General features: G+C 40.9%; 1 protein-coding gene across 1 annotated transcript in view; it reads right to left on the reverse strand.

Moving 5' to 3' along the window:
* The window catches only part of NOL10 (nucleolar protein 10), an 84,282-nt gene that overhangs the window by 54,846 nt on the left and 7,027 nt on the right, over positions 1-22,409 (reverse strand). Inside the window, exons 4-12 of the mRNA XM_025867731.2 lie at positions 22,038-22,115; positions 20,224-20,261; positions 18,701-18,837; positions 17,923-17,988; positions 16,469-16,529; positions 13,046-13,131; positions 8,684-8,762; positions 7,360-7,509; positions 4,736-4,802 (exon numbers count right to left, since the gene is read on the reverse strand). Of these exons, the coding sequence (XP_025723516.2) occupies positions 4,736-4,802; positions 7,360-7,509; positions 8,684-8,762; positions 13,046-13,131; positions 16,469-16,529; positions 17,923-17,988; positions 18,701-18,837; positions 20,224-20,261; positions 22,038-22,115 (762 nt within the window). The remainder of the gene's footprint in view (positions 1-4,735; positions 4,803-7,359; positions 7,510-8,683; positions 8,763-13,045; positions 13,132-16,468; positions 16,530-17,922; positions 17,989-18,700; positions 18,838-20,223; positions 20,262-22,037; positions 22,116-22,409) is intronic.

The raw sequence follows: 22,409 nt of genomic DNA on the forward strand, positions 1-22,409 counted from the left end.
CGTAAGATGAATACGAGAATTCTCTCGTGGAAACAGTAACAGTACTTGGGAAGAAATGGTGGAATTATGAATGGTTTTTCCTCCCCAGTTTCCTTCATAGTGATGCTTATTATAATTTCTTTTTTTAAGATTTATTTGACAGGGGGGTGGGAGGGGAGAGGCGCACAAGCAGGGGGAGCGGGAGAGGGAGAAGCAAGCTCCCGGCTGAGCAGGGAGCCCAATGCGGGGCTCGATCCCAGGATCATGACCTGAGCGGAAGGCAGACGCTTAACCGACTGAGCCACCCAGGCGCCCCACTTATATTTCAACAATGACAATATCAATTTTGAAAGAGAGGGAGACGCTCAGTGCCTAGAGTCAGAAGAACCCGCCACCTCGAGTCTGATACCTGCCGTAGCGAGTGCTACCCAAGTGTGCTGTGCGGCCTCACGGGACAGCCACAGAGAATTGGATAGAATAGCAGGGCCCTCCCAGGAAGCGCGCACACATCGATTCTCACCTGCGTGTGCTGCAGGGTTCTAAAGGATCCACTGAGGCTCAGAGTTCAAAATCCGAAACGGTGTTCTCTGCCAGTGCTACTCAGTCCACTCCCCGCGCCAGTGTGCAAACTGGGCCCCAGCCCGGCGGGAAGTGTAGGAACGGAAGGGAAGAATTTAGAAACCCCTGTAGCCTTGTGATGTTGTCTTTTCCTTGTAATTCATTTTTATTACGTTTAGGAAAGTATCGGGCTGCCGTGGGTTGGAAACTTCAACACAAAGGAAAGACAAGACCTCAGTCCTTCAGACACACGTGCACCAGACGCCGGCAGCGGTCACAGTCGTGAACAGCGCGGAGCAGACAGCCTGCGTGTGCGGGACCGCGCCCGAGAGGAGACCCCCCCACATGTCGGTGTGGAGCGTGCGGCTTTCCCTCTCCCAGTGCGGACAGTCTCCGGAGCCTGGACGGCAGCTGAGACCCACACGGGTACATGACAGGACCACTCGGCCTCAGTCCGGGCTTTCTGGGCGGAAAGCGCATCTTCTCTGTCCCCGTGATTCGATGCCAGCGAGGGCGCCACCGGCCCGCACGCGGCTGCCCAACGCCGCGGAGACGCTGGAGCCAGGCTGAATGAGCAACACAAGCAGGACGGAGGAAGGAGCCAGGAAGGCGGCACTATTTCTCAATATGTTGAGCCACCTCCGTATGAGAGAAACATGACAAAACAGTAAAGGTGATTCGGCTTTAATTACTTCAAAATGAGTAAGTGAGAAGATAAAGAAAGAAGAAAGTGTTAGCTTTTCTAAAATATGATTAAGCTCACGATGATTAAGCACAAAGCAGCAAGAGCGGCGTTAAAGGGAACGGAGCAGCGCGAGGGAAAGCAGCGAAGCGCGTGAATCAAGCCTGCTCACATCCAAACCCCAAGGCGGCAGCCGGGCTACTTGTCCTACTATGCCTGCCAGCTCAGGAAATAAATTATTTGGCTATTTTTTGTGTTTGGTTCACTTCTTATTAAGTTATATGGCAGTCAACTTGTTCTTCTGGCCAAAACATCACCCTTAACATTTTTACCGCTCAGAAAAAGTGCACTTTGCAACGAAGAGATCTCATGATCTCCCTAACCGGGGGAGTATGAAAACCAGCCACACAAATCCAGGGTGAGGGACATTCTCTGAGACTACCGACCTGATCCTGGAAAAGTCCATGTCATGGAGAAGGCCAAAAAAAAAAAAAAGACGGCGGTTGGGGCGGGGGGGACACGGCTGTTACAACTGAAAGAAACTAAACATGGCCACACCTCCAAGTAACACACAGCCCTGAATACAGCCTGGTTCCAAACAATAGGCTATGAAAGGCATCTGGGGGACAATGGGGAATGTGAGAATGGACTGGAGGTCTACTAGGAACTCAGAGTTATTAGATGGGCCGGTGGCACGCGGACTCCTAGAGGAACGTCCCTACTCCAACAAGACAGACGCGGCACTCCGCAGCCAACTGCAATACCTCGCACCTCAGCAGCATCCTACACTGGGAAATATCCCCAAGTCTGGGCCGGCACCATGCGAAAGAAATATTATGCCAGCCACGCATGGGATTTTATGTTTTCTAGTAGACACATTTAAAAAAAATTTTTTTAAACAGGTAAAATGAATTTTAATAGATCTTATTAACCCAGTATGTCCGAAATATTTTCACATAAAAAAATTAAAGGTCTATTTCACTTTTTTTTTTAGAAAGAGAGCATGCCCGCATGTGTATAGGCACATGCACACGAGCAGGGGGAGGGCCAGGGAGGGCCAGAAGGAAAGGCAGAGAGAAAATCCTAAGCAGGCTCCACGCCAGCATAGAGCCAGATGCAGGGCTCAATCTCACGACCCTGAGATCAGGACCTGAACTGAAATCAAGAGTCGGAGGCTTAACCAATGGAGCCACCCAGGCGCCCCTATTTCGCATTATTTTTTATCTGTACAATCTCTTTGAAATCTGGTATTTTACACGTAGAGCCCATCTCAGCTCAGATGAGGTGTGCTGCCAGTTCTCAAGGGCCACAAAGAGCCACAAGGCTTCCTGCTCTCAGCACCAGCTGCCCCTTCAAACTCTCCCCCTCAATCCAGCGAAACCTGCTCGCCACCCTTGTTCCGACTTCAGTCCCACCTGGTTTTACTCGCCTTCCCATGCAGCTCAGACCCCGTTTCAGACCATCTAAGACTCTCTAACTAGGACCCCACCATCCTCAACTGTAATTTATTCCTGAAACCGTCAGAGTTTGACCTCACCCCTGCTACTGCCGTGAGATCCTCTTAATGATCACAGACACACAGCTGATCACAAAAATGAAGTTTCCCATCTTTCTTGGGAGAGCAGCGTGGAACTAGAAAGGGCAAGGGCTCCAGAACCAGGAAAGGCTGCCTCTAGCCAAGGCCCTGCCACACACCAGCTGGGCGATCAATTCCAGCCCAATTACCCAACTGGTCCCCCCTCCTAAGATGGAAGAGACTGGCAGACAGACAAGAAGAAAGAAAAAACCGTGTGTACCACGAACTACACAGGGCTCTGGAAAGATGAATGATACGTGGTTATCACCGTGCCCGGCAGCACAGAAGCATGAGAACTTCTTCCTTCCTTCCTGCCTCAACCTCGGTGGCCCTCACACACACTGAGCAGCGCCCACCCGCCCGCCCACTCACACGCACCCTAGCTTCTGCTCTACTTCAAACACTGTCACTTCCCTTACTGGCGTCCTGTCCGTTCCTGTTAGGTTTCTCAGCTGGCTCTTCCTTCTCATTCCCCCTCTAAAGGATTCAGGTGCTGCTCTCCACACTTCCCCATGGTGATCTCACGCTCTCCCACTTCTCCTGAAATCACCTCAGCTTACACGTCTGCAAACGCCGTTTAAGTGCAGACCTGCTTCTCTCAAGACCACACTTCGTCCCATACACTAGACCTGGCTCCCACTGCAAGGTGGTGGGTCGGGGCAGGGCCTCCCAAGCACTTGGCAAGCACGTTACACACACACACACACACACACTTCTGGGCCCTCCCCCCAGACACTCTAGTCAGCCGGATCGGGGATCCGGCCAAGGGATCTGTAAAAAGGCTCCCTGGGTGGTATCTACGAGCAGCCAGGTGTCAGACCCTCTGCCAGACACTGTCACTGACCTACAGCCCTCCTGCTCTTCGAATGTTTAAACAAGAAAACAATCTCTCTCTCTCTAAATTTGCTCGGTCTCTTGTGTTCCCAATCAGCTCAGAGTATCCCTTCCTACTCATTTCAGTTCAACACCAATCTACTCTTCACATGATGGACAGAACTGTCTTCTGAAAGCAGTCTCAACAGCTCCCGACTACAGACTGAGCCCAAACCCATCAGCACGTGATTCCCGGACCTCCGCCGCCTTTGTTCGTGCGAGAACCACCAGGGCTTACCAGAGCACATAAGGCTCCACCCTTTCCCCAAACAAGCCCCATGAACGGTACCCTATGGTACCTATTGTACCCTACCCTCTCACCCCTCCTACGCTGCTCCCTCATGTGGGTCATCCCATCTCCCCACCCCACCTACCAAATCTCACTCATCACTCCAAACACACGCAAACAAACATCTCCTCTGCAATCTCCCCAGTGGCACTGGCTGAAACCCCTCACTCTAACATGCTGTCACAGTGCTGTTTGTACATAACAGAATTTTTCCTGCTTTGCCTTGTATCCCTCTATCAAAATTATCTGTGCACATCTGTCCTCAGAATATAACAATGCTTGAGAGCGGGGACTGTTCTGTACTTTTGTACCCCAAAATTCTTCACAGATTTGTCTTGAAGGTATCGTAAGTCCCGAAATAAATGATGCAAGCTGAATAGCATACAACATAGAAAACTCCAGAACCCACGGCTTCATGAGCCTTGTGGCTCATCAGGCAATCCCAGCCTTCTCCAAATCCTTGACCTCAATTTCCACACACTATTACTAATCACATAAAAGAGTGAAGGGCACACTAAAATAGCATCTCACCTGCCACCTGCCTATGTATTGTTGGTTTCTACTAATAGCTAGGCTGGCTAAGGCCTGAGTCACTGAGAGTGCCATTTTCTGAATCACCCATACCACTTCCTGCACTTGATTCTTCCAGTAAATATAATATCCAAGAATTGTCCTGAGCAAGCCAAACCTTGTCTTAAGAAATGAAATGAGTTTAAAACCCCACAAAGCACAGCCTAGATTTATCCCACTGAATGGCCTACTGCTACCTACTGCATACCTGAGTTGGGATAGAGGCAGACATCATTAATGTCATGTTCTGGCTCCAAGGAAGTAAATATTTTTCCCTAAAAGAAAAAGCAAAAAGGAATTATTAAAATAGTTAAAGGAAGACAACTTTTAGCAATGTTGAGTAAAGAAAATAAACCAGAGATCTGACGTAACCATATAACCATATACTGCTATGTAAAGAAATAACATCACCTAGCTGAAAGCACAGAATTTAAGTTTCAAAAACGATACAGAATTCTTTTTATCAATTTATCAAATGCTTTCACTTCAGAGATGGAGAAACGGGCCTGTGGGGGGAAAGGTGACTTATCCAAGGAAATACATAGTTTCATAGATAATGTTCACAGAGCAGCAATGGGTAAAGCTTAAGATACAGTTGTATGTCAACTTAGAAAACTTCTACTAATCTGGAAGACACAGCCCTATTAAACTTGTACTCAAAGAAAGCAAAGAACGGGAGATGGTTAACAGGGTCAGATGAGGAGGAGATCTGCCACATCTAGATCACAAAGCTCTGAGGACGGTCGAGTAACAGCATAGGTAGAAAATAACTCTGAAAATAAAATCCTGTAAACACACAACTTGCTAGTTACACAGGAAAGGCTAACACTTTTATATTCAATGTGGAGGTAGGGGGGAGAGGTGCTATATTTTAAAAAAAGTTAAGAGAAGGATAGTAAAAGAAACAGGCAGAAGATAAGAAGACAGGAGGGAAAGGGTGCTGAGAAAGGTAAATACGGAGAGCAAGTCAAGCAAAACCAAGCAAACTGGGTGTTGGTCGAGGGCATATTTAGTCATAGCAACAACGCCAAAATAAAACACACTGCAGCAACTACAGCAACGTAATTTCAAGAACGGATGCTGACAAAGCCAGTCAGCGCCTGCATTTATTAACGCACTGTCAGAGGCGCGCGTGGCGAAGCAGTGGGGTAGAGTCAGGGCCTGGGGAAGGTGCTTACTGCACGCTCAGTGAAAAGCTGCAGCCAAATTCTAATTCAAGACACAACAATGAAAGGCCAATACTCTGGGAGTTAACCAAAAGAAAATTAAAAACGCAAGTTATGGTCTAAGCAGCCAGGGACTCTGGGACATAGCCCAGTGTGACGGGGCTGCGGCAGCACCTCCGTCCCGAGCACATGCGGCCCCGGGAAAGACTGACGCTTGCTCTCTGGCAACTACCGCTGAGGCCGCTGGACCTTCCCCCCACCTCACCTCCAAAATGAATTAAAAAAAAAAAAGGAAGTAACACTTTTTAACTAAGACACTGACGTTTGTAATTAATTAAATACAAAGAACTCTTATAAGCATTTATTGTATTGGGGGGCACCTGGGTGGCTCACTCAGTTAAAGCGTGACTCTTGATTTCAGCTCAGGTCATGATCTCAGGGTTGTGAGATCGAGCCCCGTGTCGGGCTCCATGCTCGGCAGGAGTCTGCCTGAGCCTCTCTCTCCCTCTCCCTCTGCCCCTCACCCCACTTGCACTCTCTCTGTCTCTCTCCATAAATAAAGTCTTAAAAAAAAAAAAAAAAGCACTTGCTATACTGAGTTTTTCCCATTTTGTTGACAAAATGATCTTTACTCTCTCAAAATACCTTAGAGTTTTAAAACAAAAAATGAATAGCGTAGGGTAGATGAAAACCAGAAATGTAGGCTTTTGTTACTTCTTAAATGACACTTGGAATTGAGGAGAAAGAACATTGAATATTCTTTTTTTTGAGAGCAAGAAAGAGAGAGCACACGAGCAGGGGAGGGAGGGGCAGAGGGAGAGAGAAAGAGAGAGAGAGAGAGAGAGAGAGAGAGAGAGAGAGAGAGAGAAGCAGATGCCCTGATGAGCATGGAGCCCGACGCCGGGCTCAATCTCATGATCCTTGAGATCATGACCTGAGCTGAAATCAAGAGTCACACATTTAACTGACTGAGCCACCCAAGTGTCCCACGTCAAAGAAAATAATGTTTTTAAGAAAAACACTAAAAGGGATGCCTGGATGGCTCAGTTGTTAAGCGTCTGCCTTCAGCTCAGGTCATGATCCCAGGGTCTTGGGATCAAGTCCCACATTGGGCTCCCTGCTCGGCGGGGAGTCTGCTGCTCCCCCTGCTTGTGCTCTCTTTCTCTGACAAATAAATAAATAAAAATCTTTAAAAAAAATCTTAAAAAAGAAAAATACTAAGATATTATTGAAAGGGGTCATACCTAGAAGCCAATCATTTGAGATGGGTTTTAAAAGGTATGAAATTGAGATACATAATAACATTGACATAGAAAGATAATTAGTAGCTCATAAAAACTTTCCCAAGACTGAGAGAGCCTCAGGATCTAGGAGGTTCTCATGGAGCAATGTTTTTAAAACGTGGTTTACTCTCTACCTAACTGAACATGTAAAAAGGCATGCCAGTTCTAACAAACCAGGCTACCTTCTCCACAGGAAGAAAGCAGTCTTGAATATTTATCTACATACGAATATTATCTTTGCTGAAGTAACTGACTTCCAACTAAGCTCTCAGGTACTTAGCCGCTCTTTCTCAAAAGCCCACATAACTCAAAAAAAGGCAACAGAAAGAAAAGAAACATTAGGAAAATACACTAATAAGTAATTGCAACAAAAAAGTACGTACTGAGTTCTTATTCCACATTTTGATGATGCGCGAGTCTGCAGACAAAATCAAATCTAGTGAATCCTGGAAATGAACTGACTTAATGGGCAGCCCATACTGGTGATCCTTAACCAGCAATGGTTTATCTGATCGAAGGTCATATAATAAAACCTAAAAGAAAGAAAACAAATTATTTGTTTAAACAAATTATTTTATCTTAAAAAGCAACTTTGAAAACTTAGAATAATGGCTGCCATTTGTTTTACTGCCTTTTTATGAGCATAAGGAACACCTTACTCAGGGCACAAAGATTCTAAAGTCTGACAGCAAAACACTCTAGAAAAATCTCTTAAATTACCCTTAGAGTACATGGTTTTATGAACTTAACGGGAGACTAATTTTTAGGCACACTAAGATTGAGAATGACTGAGCTACACTAAGAAAGGAACCAAAAGAAAAATCTGTAAGAGTTGGTGTCATTTGTGAACTAAGACAAATATATATACTGAGGATCTACTATGTACCAGGCACTGTCACAGCAACTGACAGAAGTAAGAATAAAAGGTGTAATGAAGATAATCTGGCAGATCTGAGCAGATAGTGGTGGCAAGGTCATGACTGTTGGGTGGGGGGCAGTGGGGGTTTCTTCTGAGCCTTGTCACTAGAGGCAAGTGGCTGGAGAAGCTAGATCTCAGTCCCTGGTAACAGATCCTCTGCAGACCACGATGACAGAAGTAGAAACTCCACTGGAAGTAGGCTCTCAGACCTGTTCTAGAGGAGAACAAACTTACAAGTGTGTGGATTCTGCCTTGAAGGAAAGAAGGGAAGAAAGAGATGAAAGTAACCCTCTGTAGCTACTCAATCCATCCTTGTCAGACTAGCATTGCTAAGGTATGTTACTGCGCATGTGGTCAATGGTGCTCAGTAAAAAAAAAAAAAGGTTCCAAGGACAAATAAATTTTGGAAATACTTTTTAAATACATTTCTTGTCTAGAGGAATTCTCAGAGCCTTCCATATATATCTAAAAGCACTGTGATCCTCCAAGAGTAGAAATCTGGCAGAATTACAAACTTACCTGACCACAGAATTCTGTTCCACATACTCTGGAAAATGTTGTTCTAAACCACAGTCAAGAGAATGCCTGAGGCATAATACCCCCAGCTCAAGAACCTCTCAGACTAACCCAGATGGCCAGAATCAGAATTTCTCAAGGTACTAAAAGAATACAGCATTCCAGAGTACCCCTCCACTCTGGCCAAAACAACAATGCTCCATTTTCTGTTCCCACCGTGAACAGATATGTGGATGTTTCCCATGATATATACATGCTCCTGAGATACTCACCTGCCCTGTGGATGTTCCAACTGCCATGGTCAAGGCACCATTAAATTTCAAAGCAGAGATTGTTGGTAAACTGTTTATCCTGAAAGGCAAAATATTCATGTTCCATGTACATATGGCCAAACCTTCCAAGTAACAAATTCATTATTAATCTTCAATTGCATTGGGGAAAATCATACATCTAGCCTTATGTTTCAAAGGCAATTGTAGGGGCACCTGGGTGGCTGATTTGGTTAAGCATCTGCCTTTGGCTCACGTCATGACCCCAGAGTCCTGGGATCAAGTCCCACAGCAGGCTCCCTACTCAGTGGGGAGTCTGCTTCTCCCTCTCCCTCTGCTGTTACCCCTGCTTGTGCACATGTGCTCTCTCTCTAATAAAATCTTTAAAAAAAATAAAAAATGAAAGGTAATTGTATCTAAACTTTCTTAAAATAAAAAGCTTTATATGTAAATGTAATCTGCTTTTAAAAATTTGTAGATTATCTTCTTCAAAACTGTAAGAAATACTCTCAAAGTATCTACAAAAAAAAAGTTTATAAAACTCTAAAACTAATTGAAAAGGATCAGTATGACATCATCTTTCATTTTGATTAAGCCAAGATAAGGTATTTACAAAAATATCCCCTTTTGCCTAAGAGCAAATGAGTTTACATTCGAGCAGGTTATGCCCATTTCCATTTTTAAAGCTGCCTATGTCAAGCTAAAATAGAAGACTAATCCCCAGATGGGGACTAGAACCTGGGAAAGTACAGAGACAGTGTGACGAATGGTTATGGCCACAGATCTGGAACATGCTTCTCACTCAGCAACCAAGAAGAGGATCGGCACCACAAGCAATGCTCCCTGGTGGAAAGGGTACCAGACAAGTCAGAAGAGGACAACAGTCCTGACTTCAGTCCCTCCTGTCTCCGGGTCCTCGGGACCAGGCCCCACCATCTAGGCCGTGACCTGTCGGCACCCTCAAGGTTCTCAGGCCCCCTAACGCCTCAAGCCGTAACCACACGGATGCACCAATTTGGAACCTGGAGGCCTCTCATGCCCATCCTTTTAGTCATTTACTCCTCAAAATGCACTCTAGGAGCATGTGTCAGCGCAGTGGGATGTTAGTTCTCTTTACTTACTCAAACTTTTTGATCCTTAACAGTCATTTCCTTCAGGTAGGTACTAAGTTTATCCCACAGTATTTCACAATTTTTGTTGCTGTAAGAACTGTTTTCCATTGTGTCTAACTGGATTTTGCTGCTAAACTTCAAAGCCACTGATTTTGCACATTTATTTCATCACCAACTTATTTAACTCTCATATTAGTTCTTATGATCTTCCACTGGATTCCGAGTTTCTCAGGCAGGCAGTCGTTACCGTCTGCAAGTAAGGACAGCCTGTCCCCCCATCCGATAATTACATAGACTTCTTTCTCTTTATTATATTGGTTCCACCTTCCAGAACTCCACTCTGCCAAATAACAGAGGTGACAGCTTACAGTGCTTGCACAGAAAATAATGAAGCTAAGCATCTAAAAATCAACAAATAAAATCACCTGAAACAGAAACAGCAAGCAAAACTACCTGTACCATTTTAGTACACATCCAGATTTTTTTCCCCACGACTCTACAGCATGTTCACCGCTTTTCCATTTAACAGTATATTTGCAACATCTTCCCCTAGAAATAAATGTACTTTTGCAACATAATTCTTAAAAGCCTACGTATGCCACTGATCAATATTTTCCTCACCTGTAAAATAAATAAGAGTATCTGCATCAAAGGCTGCCATGAGTATGAAGTTAGTAAATGTAAAGAACTAAGGACACTAGCTGGCAAACAGAAAGCACTATCTGTTAACTATGATTTTTACCAAGCTGTATTTAATCAGTATTCTCGGGCTATTTCTGACTTTGCAGTATTATCAGAAAGGGATGGACACCTTGGGCAACGGAGAGTGGGAGAACAGGCACTCTGTACAGGCAGGGAGATCCTCAAACTGATATTACCTTTTCTGCCAGCCATTTTAGCAATGGGTACAAAAGCTATTTCACCCAGAAATCCAGGTTCTCAGTATGTTCCTTCAGGAAATAGTCATAGAACTAACTACAAGTGGATGCACAACAGTGAAAATCTATAAACACCCTTCACGAACCAAGAGTGGTCTGGTTACTTGAATTACACCTGCCTGTGTGTGTGCCGAGGCCATTTTTACTTTCTTGTATTTTTGAAACTGCTTAGTATCTTTTTATACTCAGTATAAATCAGCTTTACAAAATAAAATTATTTTTTAAAATAAACAAAATAGGGGCACCTGGGTGGCTCAGTCAGTTCAGTGTCTGCCTTTGGCTCAGGTCATGATCCTAGGGTCCTGGGATGGAGCCCTGCATGGGGCTCCCTGCTCCGCGGGAAGCCTGCTTCTCCCTCTTCCTCTGCCCCTCCCCCTGCTTGTGCGCTCTCTCTCTCTCTCTCTCTCTCTCTCTCTGTCAAATAAATCAATAAAACTAAAAAAGAAAAAAAGTGTTTGTGAATCAATATTCTGTGTAAAGAAAAAAAAAAACCAGAATACTCCCATATTTCTAAAGGCCACAGTAAAGATTATCTTTTCACATCCCTTCCTTAAATTTTCTATAGTGTTACTTCTATTACAGTCATTAAATTTACAGTAAAAATAAGCGTTAAGACATAATACAAAGAACTCCCGCTGGCCTGTTTTCTCAAATGACTTTTAAGAAAAAACTGTTAAGGACAGAGCTTGTAGCAGAACCCCAGTGTCTCTACTTTAATTCAAAAACAAGTTAACATTTATACGTAAGAGAAAATTAACTTTTCTGCTTCCTAGGGAGCGGGAAAAGAGCTTCCACTTACAACTGATTTCCTACTTTTGAAAAATAAGATTTCTCTGATTCGGTTCCTTTCATACCAACGTAATAAAATGTTGAGAAGCATTTTCTCCTGGTTTCTTCTATTGACAAATGCAGAGCTTCACAATAATTCAGTAATCTGTACATTAATGCTTTGAGATTTTCTGTCTGTGGATTATAATTCACAATAAAAATGTCTAATTCTAAGAACAAAACAAAATGAATGTAGAATGAGCAACTTTTCCCCTTTAAAATTGTTTACTCCATACCATGATTAATGAAGTTGTTCATTGGTATTACTTTCGTAAAACTCAATAATAGAAAAGAATTTCCTACACTTCTTTTATTTTTTAATTTTTTAAATTTTATTTACATTAAATTAATTAATATATAGGGTATTATTAATTTCAGAGGTAGAATTCAATAATTCATCAGTTGTATATAACACCCAGTGCTCGTCACATCACGTGCCCTCCTCAATGTCCATCCCTGCACCCCCTATGCTCCCATTAAATGTCATAATTAAAAGATGAAAAAAAATTAACTTATTCTTTACTTATCACATAGGGAAAAATGTATACATTAAAAAAAGTCCTTCCAATTCAGCAATTCTTAACTTTTCTCTAAGTCAAGGGTGCTTTACATAAGCTGATTTTTCAAAAGAAGGAACTATATAAATTCTTATCTCCCCCAGGAAAATGCAAATCACACAAAACTCAGCAATAATTTAGAGGGTTCACATCCTCTCTGTAGCCCGCCCATCAAACACTCCACCTCCAACATGATACAACTATGGGTAAATGTTTGGCCAACTGAAATGAGTAAATGCTAGTAAAGTCACATTACTACAAATATCAAAGGCTCAGAGAAAGGATGTTTCTGAACTGATTACAGAAAATAATCCCACGTCAAGAATCTGACCAAGAAAGTATAAGACTGCATATATATTAATATGAGCACAGAAAAATGTCTGAAAACCTATGTACCAAACGGTGCAACACTAACCACTCTAGTGAGTGGAGAAAGGACAGGGGGCCTATACTCACCTAATCCAGGCATGTAGAGGTTTTCATCCCCTGAGTGTGTATTACTTTTCTGATTGTTGTAAATGTAGGAAGTGGCAAACGAGAACAAGAAGGTATCAGAAAACACTCGCCTCCCTCCACCTTAGAATTCAAAGTACACCTTTTGGCTTGTTACCTGGAGTGGTGGACTTCTGGTTCTAGCACTAGATCCTACAGAACCGGAACTATGAATTCCGACAGTGTATCTGTTTTAATAACATTCCACAGCAACTAACAAAAAGACATTCTATGTAGCACCTCAGAAAGGCATTCTGTCTGGCTTTCCCACCTAGTGACCTTTCCCAGAAAAGGATTTTTACATAAGTGACAAAACTACAACCTCAGATAGAAGTCTGAGGGGTTTCATCCTTCAGCAATTGATTTGAATCCAGTATCGGTACATGTGTTTAAATCATAAGCAGATGGATATTTAAACGGGCTGTTATTCTCACTTACTCTGAGTCCACTGTGACGCTACTTAACGCACAGTCCAGCAAGCCGACTCTACCGCGAGTTCTCGGGTCCCAGCACTCCACGCGGCCCTAAACCAACAGAACACAGTGATTTTATAGAACAGCTGCTGCTAGAAAATTTTTAGACAAATACCGAAAAAGACCTTAGTAACACTGATTATCTCATGGGGGATAAGAATTTAATTTTTTACCTTATGCCCTTTTTAGTACTGTCAAATATCTTACTATGAGCTGAATTTGTTTTTAAAAGGAAAAAACTGGTTAAGAAAAGAAGTCCAGGGCGCCTGGGTGGCTCAGGTGGTTAAGCAACTGCCTTCGGCTCAGGTCGTGATCCTGGAGTCCCGGGATCGAGTCCCACATCGGGCTCCCTGCTCAGCAGGGAGTCTGCTTCTCCCTCTGACCCTCTTCCCTCGCATGCTCTCTCTCATGCTCTCTCTCTCAAATAAATAAATAAAATCTTTAAAAAAAAAAAAAAAAAGAAAAGAAAAGAAGTCCAAAATGCAGTGTCTGATCCTTGACTGGACCTTGGTTTGGGTGGTGGGGTAGAGCAGGAAGATATGAAAGACATTCTGGTAGACCTGAGAATCCTGAGAATATTTAAATATTACGGTACCAACTTTAAGTATTTAATACATAATATTATTGTATCAATGTTAAATTTCTTATGGATGATAACAGGATTATAATTTTATACAAGAAAGTCCTTGTTTTTAAGAAAATGTTTTTAAGAAAAACATTCAGAAGTATTGAGGGCTAAAATGTCATAACGTCCACAACTGATTTTCAAATGGTGCAAAAAACATTTTCTATATACATATACACATTTTTATAGAAAAAGAAAGCAAATGTGCAAAATGTATATAAATGATGAGTGAACTGTTTTCAACTTTCCAGAAAGTGACGTTTACAACTTTTCAGAATTTTTTAAAAATAAAAAGCTGTAGGAAAATAAAGCAAAAAAAGAAAAAAAAAACAAAAAAATAACTGCAAGCAAAAGAGCAAGGGAGAGACTGGCATAATCCATTTAAGAAGAATACTCTGCAGTCATTAAAAAGAATGACTTAGATATACATAGAGTAGAAATATGCCCACAATCTGCTAGGTAAAAAGCAGTTTGTTTAAAAAAAAAAAATAGTATGATCCCATTGTCTATTAAAAAAAAAATGTTTCTGCCAACATAGAAAACCCTGAGAGCACACAACAAATTATCACCAGTGTTCAGGAAACGTAAGGAAACAGGACAAGAATAGGGCAAGAGGGGACTCGCTTCTCACTTTTAGTCTTTTGTATTACTCAACTTTATAATGATAAAAAATATATATACAAAGATTTTTTAAAAAATTATTTACTATATTAACCGCCTTAAAAGTAAGACCTCAAATATACTTAGAAGGCTTGATCTCATCAATCATTTAGTATTATTACTAATGTGTCTGTCACAAAGATAATAAATAAAGGAAATCTTAGAAATCAAGCAGCAAGTAATTCCAAATGGTCTGGTCTTCATGTCTTCTCAAAATGAGTTAACAGACTTTATGGACATAAAAAAGAAAAGTCTTATTTCAAAAACAAAAATAGGTATGCAGATAAATTCCAGAATAAATAAAAATGGTTTTTTTAAACCATAATGATTTTCTGTGACTGAAATTTGAATATTTCTATTGCTAAAGCCTGCACTTTTTTGTACTTCAAAGAGCACAAAATGCACAAAAGGTTCAGTCCTGTTTGATTTTGACAATAACAAGTAGTATTATAAGAATTGTCAAAGAAAAATCAAAATCTAATATATACTACCAAAATTATTGTAAAAGTGAATTTTTAAAGTCTGGTCTGACTTTGCCTATCAAATTTCAAGCCCCCAGTAATCCAGGAATTTTAGGAGCCTCAGCCTTTAGGCAAGAAGGGGTCTAGTCTCCCCTCAGGGATGGTCTTCAAACAGCTGGTGAGAGAAAAGCCTGCCCTGGTACCTAAATGCTCTGACAGAGCACACGTCTGTAAGGGTAAACTGCTCTGGAAGGGCTCTACTTAAAAAACTATTTTTCTTTTTTTTTTTTTTTAAGATTTTATTTATTTATTTGAGAGAAAGAATGAGAGAGAGAGCTCATGAGAGGGGGTAGGGTCAGAGGGAGAAGCAGACTCCCTGCCGAGCAGGGAGCCCGATGCGGGACTCGATCCCGGGACTCCAGGATCATGACCTGAGCCGAAGGCAGTCGCTTAACCGACTGAGCCACCCAGGCGCCCTAAAAAACTATTTTTCCAAGGAAACTTTTTAAAACTTCCCCTTGGTAATCTCAAGAAAAGTACCTACCAAGAAAATGCTTTATTGGCCCGATTTAAGCACAACAGCATTATAACATATTCAACAGTTTTATATATTTTCATTAAACCAACTCTGTCTCACTTCAAATTCTAACCACTTAACATAAAAATAATTTGAGTAGAGACCTAAATTTCACCCATCTGGGACTGGTTTCATAAACTACAGTACATTCACACAATGGAATTCTACCCATGAGTTTTAAAAAATCAGTTTAGCATTATAAGTAATAAGTACCAATGTATAAAGATGTATATTATATATCATCATATTTAAAAAAGCAAATGAAGAAGTATAATTTTACTTGTATTAAAAAACTTTAAAAAAATATATGACTAACACATATGCGTATCTGCATATACCTAGAAAAAAACATTAAGGAGTTAAAACTCCAGGCTGTAGGATTTGGTGACTGGAAAGCACAAGAGAACACTTTTTCAATAATAAATTTCTGACTTTTTTTTTTTTACTATGAGTATTTATTATAATTAAAAAAATGGAAGTCTAGGATAATTCTTGACAAGTATGAAGAACACGGATTCAAAAATACTGCAGGTTAAAAGGGAAACGTGTATTTCTTGAATCCTACCATACAGGATGTACAGACCACGATCCTCTTCGCCTTTCTCCGTGTGGCTCTCACCTGCACCTCCGCAAAGCTGGCAAGCTATCATTATCTCCATGTCACCGATGAGGAAACTAAGCCTCAGGGAAAGTAATTCAGTCATAAAGCTGGTAAGTATCAGAGAGCTGGGACTGCGTGACAGAGTGCCTCCTGTTAGGAACAGAACTGGCTATCGTGTTGCCACTGCTCCCCGGAGGCTGGCGACGCTCCTCTAGCTCCCAAGGATCAATGTCAAAGATGATCCATGTCAAAGCGTGCCGGACCAGACGCACCACGGGGCGGTCTGCAGCAACAAAAGGGCCTGTCTGTGTGTGAACCAATGTTCCTACAAAAAGCCAACCAGTGGCTTGTTGTTGCATTAGCTCTCTGCTCTTAGGAACAAGCAACTCTGTCTTTAAGTAAAACTCTACTCATTATCAAATGCAAAACAAATAAGTTAAAAAATAAAGGCAATGTATGCTTACCTCTACCGTTCCTGTGGCAAACAAGCCATGTACTGAGTTTATGTCACACACATTATTCTCCCTGAAACAGTAAAGCAGTAAGGGAGAAAGTATTATTACCTATTTTAGGCGGGAGGGATACTCGGTGAACTTTCTAAATAAATAGTCAACCCAATCCTGTGGAGAAAGAAGACGGGCAGGTGCTTCCTTACTCATCCACGTATGAAAAGCACCAGACATGAAAGAATCCCCAGAATGATACTCAATCTGCCAGGAGATGAGACAAGAAAGGAACTCCTTCTGAAATACTATCCTACCACCTTGAGAATAAAGGTTTATTCTTCCTTCTCAATATATCTTCTCCCACAGCAGAAAGAACACAAGCTGTAACTAAGCCAGTCCTGAGACTGGACGAGCTTGAGTTGGATGTACTAATCAAAGCTTCACCTTCTTTTTATGTAAAATGGATACTTTACCTCTTTCAGTTGTTGTGAGGACTAAACGAAAAAAATGACAAAATGTTCGGCATGGAATCCAGAGCTTACAAGGCACTCGATAAATAATAGCTATTACAAACAGGAACGTATGCAGCTAAAGAGCAGATAACTCTTTATTATTCAACAATACATCATGAAGTTACTCTAGTTTTCTTAAAGAAAATAAGAGCATTCCAAGGATATCTGGAAAAAATTACTGAGAGTTAATCTGGTCTTTATCACTACATGTTCTTCCAACCTTTAAAAACCCTTTCAAAGCAATAAGGAAAATCCAACAAGCTCTTTCTACACTTAGATGAGAAGTAACCTAGCTTCCACCCCTTACTAGCTGGGTGACTGTGGACTCACCCTCTCCGCACCTCAGCTGTCCCATCTGTGAAATGGAGATGATAATAGTAAAATTGCTGTAAGTTTAAAATGAGTCAATATGTATAAAATACCGAGTAACAACTGGCACAGAGTAAGCGCTTTCACTATTATTATTGTCATTATTACTCAGTATTATTATTATGACAAATTTATTCCTAAAGGCTTTCTCTCTGAACAAAACAAAAATGTAGACTATAATGTGAGGAAAAAAGGGGAAAACTTGAAATAAACCCTTAAATGTCTGCCAGCAAAAACACAAAAAGTAAAATTTAAAAAGTGATACTCCAAGTTAATCCAAAATTTCTCTATGAGAGATAATATCACAGAACAAAATAATAAATGAAAATTTAAAGAATACTGCAAAAAAATAATAAAACATTTTTTAATGAGTTATAAAATTTCCGAGGATATTTAAAAAAACTAAAATTTTAAAGAAATCACCAGGCCTTTTAGTGAATTTTACGTTTGAGAAAAAACTAAATGATACTCCTTTGAACTAAGTTGCCCTAAGCTCCTTTTAAATGCAACCTGCCATCTGATAAGTTGAGCTTCTGACTCCATCTCCTGGCCAAGAGAAATACAGCAGTATTCCCACAGCAGAACACTCACGCGGCATCAGTCTGTAGCGGATTCAAGTACCGGCCTTGTTCTAAATTTAATCTATAAACTTCAGAGCTGCAAAGTAATGAATAAAGTTAGAAATCTGGTAAACTGCAATGAACTTCGCTTCAACTAAATACAAATTTTAGAAATATATACATATATCTCTTGCTTCCAGGGCATGACTTTCCTTTGTAAAACTTACACCAAAATGTATTTTCAACCTAAAAAATAATCACCTTGTGAGTTTGTTCATGTATAAAAGTGATTTAAACCAAGGAAATATTATGAAATTATTAGGTGGAATATTATTTACAAATAACATAGAGAATACAAGATCCAACATGGATCTATACAGAAGAAAAGACTAGAAGGAAATACAACAAAATACCATAAGGGTTTCCTCTGGGTGGCATGACAACGGGTTTTTTTTTTAATACTTTTTAGTATTTTCCTAATTTTCTAAAATGGATATGTATTATTTTTATCATCATAAAGTAGCTTTTAAAAATGAAAAGTTTTCAAATGTCACGCAATAGGGCTAAGAAACCACTTTCACCACCAATATGACCTTGTGAGGTACCCATGTCGCTCTAGGTTCAGAGCACCATGCTAGTAAAAGTCAAGGATGCAATTCCTCAATGAGCAGTTACTCTGGACCTATACCCTTTGAGCAACTGAAAGGCAGGGATCACGTCTTACTCCTCTTTTAATTCCTCTCCTTGATTTCAACAACAGAAGCCGTTTGTGGGGTGGAAAGGAGAAAACAAAGGATCAGACCCAATACCTTGCGCCAACAAAGTACAAGTCACAGGAAGGATAGTGGTAGGAGAAATCTCTCCCGAACTTTGGTATTCTGGTTTTGTAGTAAAAACCTGATTGTGAGTGGAATTCGATGTATCTATCATTATGTAAGAAAACAATCTGAAAATGAAACAAGAGCATGAGTTGGCTGAGGTTTCTAGGAAAAGCGTTTACTTCATCACCACTAGAACTGCCAAAGCAAGAACACTCTGATCTCTCCCAGCCTCTTTCTCTCTGTAAACACGCACGTGTGCACACACAACTCTCTATCATGACTAAGAATCAAACCTCTCCCCTGCTTTCTTAATGCTTTCCTGAACCCAAGATAGTTTTTCTTGCCTTCTAACAGACACTTAAAACAAATGCCCTTTATTTATCTGGCACCAGCATTTGACAATGTGGACCTCTGCTCAGCAACCCCAACAAGTGATTTCCTATTTTACTTAAGAACACATTTTAATAATCTCACAACTGGGGCGCCTGGGTGGCTCAGTCGTTAAGCGTCTGCCTTCGGCTCAGGTCATGATCCCAGGGTCCTGGGATGGAGCCACGCGTTAGAGCTCCCTGCTCGGCGGGAAGTCTGCTTCTCCCTCTCCCACTCCCCCTACTTGTGTTACCTCTCTCGCTGTCTCTCTCTGTCAAATAAATAAAACCTTGAAAAATAATAATCATCATCTCACAATTACCATTCAGAGTTTGAGAGACCCCCCCTGTACCAATTTAACATTAATGTATTTCAAAAGTAGCTTAAAAATCTGCAGATAGTATTTAGCAGCAAATTTATCAATATCTAGAGAAAATACATTATAAAATTACATGTCTCCCAACACATGATTAATGACCACTACAGGCAAAAGAATAAACTGTAGTCCACAGTTTCCAGAACCGATACAATATGTAAAGCCATGTCAGCTCAGAAAAATCACTAAAATTTTTTATTTTTTAAATTTATTTTAAACTGAATAAGGTACTTTACTAACAATTTTGTAACTACTGAAAATGACATGAGTTGAAAGATGGACTAATGGCACCAAAAAAAGAAAAAATATATATATATTTAGCTGTGTTTCAAACTGTTTCAGAACCATTCCAGAACCATCTATTTGCAGAGTTAAGAAAATTAATCATGTAATTATGCTATTTTACTTTTCACATATGAAAGCAACATGGCAAATAACAGTAGTTTAAATGAAATAATTAAAAATCACAAATATACAATCTAACGTGGTCTAAAAAAGATGGCTGCTACCAATTCTTGACAATACAGATAAGGTTTCTTATGTGATACAGAAAACATTTTGATATTAGACTGGCCAAAGTCTACCACTGTTGTTTTAAAAGATCCTCTGTGTATCATACATGTGTCAAACTAAAAATATATCAATAGAAAATGATGGGTTTTATTTTACTATGCAGCCATTTTTAATGTAACAATGGGAACATCATAAAAATACTTATCATGACTTCGTAAGGACAGCCAGTACCAACCAACACTATCAAGCATACCTTTGAATAGTCATCAGACAAAGTTTCAAAGGTGACAACTGAAAAACAAGAAATAGTAAGAAAAATTACAATTATCAATCCACGTTCTTCATAAAAATGCATACTTGATGAAAAGATTCTAACTCAACACAAAAATTACATACAAATATTGGGTTTTTTCCCCTTTCTTGTCTTTTCATAAGAATAAAGTTGCCATATTATATTGGCCCCAAAACACCAAATGGAAAATTAAAAGCTTTTTAATTTCTCAACACAGATCAACCAGATTTTCTGCAAAACTGAAGTTAGATACACTCACAAAACATAATGACTTCTGGGGCACCTGGGTGGCTCAGTCGGTTAAGCGTCTGCCTTCAGCTCTGGTCATGATCCCAGGGTCCTGGGATGGAGCCCCCATGTCAGGCTCCCTGCTCAGTGGGGAGTCTGTTCCTCCTTCTCCCTCTCCCCCTCCCCCCTGCACATGCTCTTTCTCTCAAATAAAATCTTTAAAAAAAACAAAACAAAAACAAAAACATAATGACTTCTAAACTCTCCCAGTTTTTCTGAAAAGCTCAAAATAAAACAGACATTAAAGAACATTCAAAAATTCTTTTTTTAATTATTTATTTAAAAAAGACAACAGTGGGTGGCTCAGTCAGTTAAGCAGCTGCCTTCGGCTCAGGTCATGATCCCAGGTTTCTGGGATCGAGCCCCACATCGGGCTCCTCGCTCAGTGGGGAGCCTGCTTCTCCCTCTCCCTCTGCCTGCTGCTCTGCCTACTTGTGCTCTGTCAAATAAATAAATAAAATCTTTTAAAAAATAAATAAAAATAAAAAAGACAACAGTAGCTTTTTACTCATTCATCATACATCTGCTAAACACAGAGTGAAAACAGTTGTCAGCAGCATGTGGAGTTTGTCCTGCTTTTAAAAAGGAAAGGGTAAAACCAGTTGGAGAAGACTTAGCCATTTACTGCTTTTCTCTCAACCCCAAACACCAGGCACCTGACAGAAATACCTCCACTCTCTCGGCCCTTCCCAAGAGACTGGGCGGAGCCTCTGAATGCTGGTGGGACACACCTGTAACTACATCACATTAGATGGGGAAGGGAGATCTATAATCACGTGAGCCCTTTAAAATCAGGGTTTTCTCCGGCTGGTGGCAGAAGGGGAAGTGGGAGATACGAAGCAGGAGAAAGACCCAGTGAGTAGGTGCTGGCTTACAGATGGAGAAGACCAGGTGACAAGCAGTGCAGGCAGCTTCCAGAAGCTGAGAGTGGCCCCAGGCTGACAGCTAGCAGGAAACAGGAACCCTGGTCCCACAAGCACAACAAACTGCATTCTGCCAACACCCAGAAAGCTTCAAAGCTGGGGCGCCTGGGTGGCTCAGTCGTTAAGTGCCTGCCTTCAGCTCAGGTCATGATCCCAGGGTTCTGGGATCGAGCCCCACATCAGGCTCCCTGTTCCACGGAAAGCATGCTTCTCCCTCTCCCACTCCCCTTGCTTGTGTTCCCTCTCTTGCTGTGTTTCTCTGTCAAATAAATAAAATCTTTAAAAAAAAAAAAAAAGAAAGAAAGCTTCGAAGCTGATCCTTGCCCAGAGCCCCCGAATAAACGCTAGGCGAGTCAGCCCTGAGCACAGAAAACAGCAGATCCTGGATGAATTCAACTACAGAGCCGTCAGCTAATAAATGCATGTTTTAAACTGCCATATTCATGGTAATTTGTTACACAGCAAAGAGAACTTACACATGACACATTCCCATTTTTAAAAAGCAGAAAAGTAGCCACATATAAAAAGCTACTTTCATGAATTCAAATTTCATCTCTTACTTACCCTCTGAATCTAAACACCTTTCAAACTTCAAGGATAACTGATAGGTGTCATAACATCGAACCCGAGGTTTATATGTTCCTATATAAAAAAAAAAATTAATGTGATGTAAAACCGAAAGGACATTCTTTTCATTGTCAATATGCTGCAGATAGGTAAACAGGATTCGTTATAACCACATGAAAGAAAAAGAATTTTAAAAGCAGCCTTCCCCAACATGCCAAGAAGAAAACCAGCAAAGGATACAAACAAGCAAGTCACAGAAAATTAAATACAAAAAAGAAAAAAATAGACTTCACAAATAATCTAACAAAGTAGATTAAAACAATGAAATAGTTATTGTTCATGAGAATGGCAAAGATTAAAAGACAGTTA

This window comes from Callorhinus ursinus, unplaced genomic scaffold (assembly GCF_003265705.2).
Source record: "Callorhinus ursinus isolate GAN/ISIS: 27379988/994484 unplaced genomic scaffold, GSC_fseal_2.0 scaffold10, whole genome shotgun sequence".
In the NCBI taxonomy this organism is placed as follows: domain Eukaryota; kingdom Metazoa; phylum Chordata; class Mammalia; order Carnivora; family Otariidae; genus Callorhinus; species Callorhinus ursinus.